The 4,617-nt window shown below is 37.0% G+C and overlaps 2 protein-coding genes across 8 annotated transcripts in view; both read right to left on the reverse strand.

The window, feature by feature from the left end:
- The window catches only part of LOC102301197 (ecto-ADP-ribosyltransferase 4), a 10,501-nt gene extending 8,782 nt beyond the window's left edge, over positions 1-1,719 (reverse strand). Inside the window, exons 1-3 of one of the 2 annotated variants that reach the window (XM_042228508.1) lie at positions 1,471-1,719; positions 604-693; positions 241-510 (exon numbers count right to left, since the gene is read on the reverse strand). In XM_042228508.1, coding sequence (XP_042084442.1) covers positions 241-510; positions 604-663 — 330 coding nt within the window. In that variant the 5' untranslated portion in view covers positions 664-693; positions 1,471-1,719. The remainder of the gene's footprint in view (positions 1-240; positions 511-603; positions 694-1,470) is intronic. The other variant, XM_042228507.1, reaches the window with a different exon arrangement.
- Positions 1,720-3,032: 1,313 nt separating this feature from the next.
- Positions 3,033-4,617, reverse strand: part of LOC102301690 (ecto-ADP-ribosyltransferase 4) — a 10,401-nt gene continuing 8,816 nt past the window's right edge. For 2 of the 6 annotated variants that reach the window (XM_042228504.1, XM_005942010.3), the window contains exons 6-7: positions 3,954-4,001; positions 3,033-3,846 (exon numbers count right to left, since the gene is read on the reverse strand). In XM_042228504.1, coding sequence (XP_042084438.1) covers positions 3,768-3,846; positions 3,954-4,001 — 127 coding nt within the window. In that variant the 3' untranslated portion in view covers positions 3,033-3,767. Of the gene's footprint in view, positions 3,847-3,953; positions 4,002-4,095; positions 4,144-4,225; positions 4,274-4,550; positions 4,607-4,617 lie in introns of all 6 variants that reach the window. The other 4 variants (XM_014339981.2, XM_042228503.1, XM_042228505.1 and 1 more) reach the window with 4 other exon arrangements.

The following is a 4,617-nucleotide window of genomic DNA, read 5'->3' on the forward strand; positions in this document are numbered from 1 at the left end:
ATTCTCATTGACATCTTCAAGACTCTTTAGCTCTTCATAGTCTGAATAAGCTAAAGTGAAACTTGTAAATCTCACTGTGGAGCCTTTCTGTGGTTGGTGTTGACCATCTTGAAAAACATAAAAGTTCTTGCACTCCTTTGGCTTCAGCAGCCTCATGGAGTCCATCAGCAGGAAATGAAGAGACTTGAAGTGGAAGTGGTTTTCATAGATGCTAACATTTCCACCCATTGTCTCTATTGCTTTGTTCAGTGTTAGTATGAAAGGCCGGTCTCCTTTAAAATAGGCTGAAAGTGCAGCACTATGCTCTTTTCTTCCTCCAGGAATCTGCTTTGAACACTCGATACTTTTATTCCACGCTTTCTGAAATCCTTCACTGTTATTTAGCTCTCGTTTTAACACATCTGACTCGATGAACCTCTTCATGGCCTCTTCACCACATCCTTTGTACTGGTCATCTACAACATTTGTGTTATTTAGAAAATCCAGTAGCCTTGTTTCCTGTGCGGTCACCTTTAATTGAGATTTATCACATTTAAAAACACATTTTTAAGTGAAGAATGTTTTAACCTTCTAATATTTGTTTGTACAAAACTTAATTCTTACTTTGTTGCAGGCAACTGTGAAAATTATTGCAGCAAGAAGGACTTTTCTTCTGCACTCCATTTTTTGTCTTCTACAGGCTGAAAGAAAGCACTGCAGAATCAAATGTAGTCAAAAAACAGCTCTGTGACATTTTACATACGAAGGACATACACTAAGTCTGGACTGGATACTACAGTTCTCTGTATTTGGGTCTTGAACACTCATCTCTCCATTGCATTCAAAATTTAAAATGTTGCTGCAAGTCATTTAACCGATATTAAAGGGAGGATTACGTCACTCCAGTTTTTAGCAAGTTTACATTGGATGCTTGTCCATTTTTATATTGATTTGAAGATTCTTTTACTTGCTTTCAAATCTTCAAATGTTATGGTGCCAACTTTTAGACCAAACTGCTAAACTTACATGATCCGAGAAGAGCACCAAGATCATCTGCCCAGATGTTTTAGTGCAGCCGAGATCTCGATTTAAGCATAGAGAGTTGAATCCACTAGACTCTCATATAACAGGTCATTTGATATTCCTACTGCAGAGTCTATGTAGTCTTTAAATCCTGTCTTAAAACCACATTTTTTTTACCTTGGCTTTGAATCTAAGTTCATGTTGAGTCTTATCAAGGGTTTTTTATGTTGTGGTCTCTTTATTTCAGTTTGTTTTTAGTCACATAATATTGTAATTGTTTGCATATATAATATATTGTATTGTCTTTATTGATTTTGCTATAGAAATATGCCATATAAATAACATTAAAATTAACATTGACATTGAAATTTGAATCTGGCAAGATTTAAAATAACAATTATCTTTTCTACTTCTTGGAATTTGGCAAGTTAAAAAATTTAAATGTTGAAAAGACCAAAAGGTACATACCTGAAGCAAGGAGATTGAACTTGTATTAACAACTTAGCGAAAAGAGTCGATTAAACTGCTGGGAAGCAATGAGAACAACAGTCTCTGGGAAGTGAAACAAGATATTTTACAATGAACTCCTTAGTCTTAGTCTAGTTCTCGAAAGCTTGCTCAGATTTGTTGCACAATGATGAGTAATACTTACATCATTAAGCCCATTTTAAGCCCAGCCCAGAGATAACTTATCTTTGTATCTCTGTTCTAACATGATTTATGTATGTATTTATTTAGTATGATCGTGGCTCAAGAGTTGGGAGTCAGAAGGTTGCCGGTTCGAGCCCCAGCTTGGACAGTATCAGTCGTTGTGTCCTTGGCAAGACACTTCACCTACCGCCTGGTGTTGGCCAGAAGGGCCAATGGCGCGATATGGCAGCCTCGCTTCTGTCAGTCTGCCCCAGGGCAGCTCTGGCTACAACTGTAGCTGCCTCCACCAGTGTGTGAATGTGTGTGTGAATGGGTGGATGACTAGATGTGTAAAGTGCTTTGGGGTCTCTAGGGGGGACTAGTAAAAGCGCTATACAAATATAGGCCATTTACCATTTCAAATACCTCAGTGCTTCTCTTTACTAAAGTTAACCGGACGCATCGTAGTTGGAAAATCTGGGTATCTTAAAATTTAAGGAATGAAAAGTCACCAAACAATGTGAATAATCTGGTCTCACAGAACAGTTCACCACACTATAGGCAGTAACAAATTAACTCAACTGACAACACTTTCATATTGAGAGATGTCATGATCTATCCACTTTTGAAGTTCTCATTTTTGGGAAACTTGGAAATGATGAATCATGCCCTGATTCAGCTTGGAGGAAACGTGCCTCCTAACGTAGGTTTCCAGTGAACTTGTGTGACGGTACTTTTTATTTCAAAACTTTTCAGCTTGAGTATGAGGAAGTGGGTACTACTGGGCAGATTCAAGGCATTCGTAAAAAATCATATACTTATATTTCTGTGGAAACAACATCCTTCATATTTCCATGAAGCCTGTTCTTTAAAGTGTTTTGAGTGCTCATGTACAGTAGAAACACACCACTCTACTTGCCACCTCGCCAAGTGCTGCACCCCCAACCTTGGAAAACAACTGACAGTCACTTGATTTACTTTAGTGGAGCAGTACTCGCTGGAACTGCCAGCTGTTTCAAACTTCTGTCTATAGCATTACAAAGGCTGGGACACAGGCATAGCCTGCCCTGCCTCTCCACTCTCTCTCCAGCAGCTCCCTTTGTCTCTCATCCCTCCCACCAAACCCCTTTTAGTCCTCTGGCTGAAAGAGGCCTGTCCTAATTGTCTGATGCCAGTGTCCTTCATGGCCATAAACTCCACAGGTGTGAGCACTAAAAAACATACAAATGTAACAATAAAAATCAAACAATACAAAAAAGAAATAAATCAATAAATCAATAAAAAGAAAAACAATATTCCCCGGGATGACTGAGCAGATGAAATGACATGATGTAAGAAGGGGAAAAAACATATTTGTGGGTAAAATGTTTGTGTGATCAGGCTAAATTCATTGCAAAGCCTTTTATATTTTGCATGTTGTTTATTTGACAGGGAAACAGAAGCAGTTTGGCAGGAAGAGCATCAGCGACTGTTTAGGACAGAGCGCTGTCGTAAGTCCTTCAAATCAGTCAGACAGTACAATGCGCACACATCACAGATACCTACTAAAATACATACGTGTATATGTTATCGGTCCCACTGCACTTTATATACATATAACATAATCTCTGTGACATGTCTTGCAGTGTATTTTACTACAGTAACATACACTTTTCTATAGTATTTTGTTGTTTTTTTAATCTGTATACATTTTTTCTTATTTCTTTTCTAATCTATATCAAATTCACCTTTTTTCTTGCTGACCCCTGTGCCGCTAGAACAAATGAACTGTGCAGGCTTAATAAAGTCTATAAAACCTATCAATATATATCTATCGACCATGTGACCATAAGAACAAATAAAAGCATCTCATGATTGCAGATTATTTCTAGTTGGTCTTGACAGCAGCTGCACATGAGCCTGAAATTTGAACCCACTGTGTTTTACACCAATTTTCTGCATCCCTTTAAAATCTTTATCAAATATTCTGAAGTCACGAAGTCTATAATTCATAACATATGACAGAAACAGAAAATTGCTGCTAAGACAACTAATTCAACACAATCAGTCAGATAACATGTAAAACAATTGTATGAAGAATCACAGCAATACTGTAGATGATAAAACTCTGAAACTCTGAATGAAAACTGTTTTTGCTAAACAGCTAAAGAAAACAAAGATAAGGCCGCAAGCACTGATACAAGCCACAGGGTGGAGACAACAGCTGGAGGAGACCTGAGGACATGGGAACAAAGCAGAGAGACAGGAAGAGATTACTGTTGTTGTTGTTGTTGTTGTTGTTGTTGTTGTTTGCTGTAATAATAATAATAATAATAATTTACCTGTTTCGGTCTGTGACAACTGTGGTAGTCTCATGCACTCCTGGAACACTGAATTAGAAAAGACGAAATAAATCGACTGATGATAATAATAATAGTAATAATAATAATAATAATAATAATAATAATAATAATAATAATTCACCTGACTTGCTGTGTGACAGTTGTGGTAGTTTTCTGCCCTCCTGGAAGACTACATTGGAAAAGAAGAAATAAATCAACGGATAATAACAGCAATCATAATAATAACAACAACAATAATAATAGTAGTTTACCTGAATTGCTCTGTGACAGCTGTGGTAGTCTCTTGCCCTCCTGACCTCCTGAATTGGATAAGCAGAAGAAAATACTTTAAGTAAAATGTGCTGACACATTATCAGGCCAAACTATTCAAACCACACCAAACTCCACTGGAGAAGTATCGTCCCTGTTTTTGCCACTTTTCCCCCAGTTATTACTGTGTACTTACTCCATAAAAACCAACATAAAAAACATATTTATATATTTAACATTACATTGAAAGTTAACTTTGCAGTTTCAAGTTTAATATTTGTAAGATAAAAAAGATTTTTACTTTAATTGAGAGAATATGAATCTTACCGTGGAAAGATGTAACAGTTGTGTGAGCTGTTCAGTCCTGACTGTTTCAAATCAATCTCAAGGTATT

Source organism: Haplochromis burtoni, unplaced genomic scaffold (genome assembly GCF_018398535.1).
Source record: "Haplochromis burtoni strain Fernald_Lab_line unplaced genomic scaffold, NCSU_Asbu1 Contig_328, whole genome shotgun sequence".
Classification (NCBI taxonomy): Eukaryota; Metazoa; Chordata; class Actinopteri; order Cichliformes; family Cichlidae; genus Haplochromis; species Haplochromis burtoni.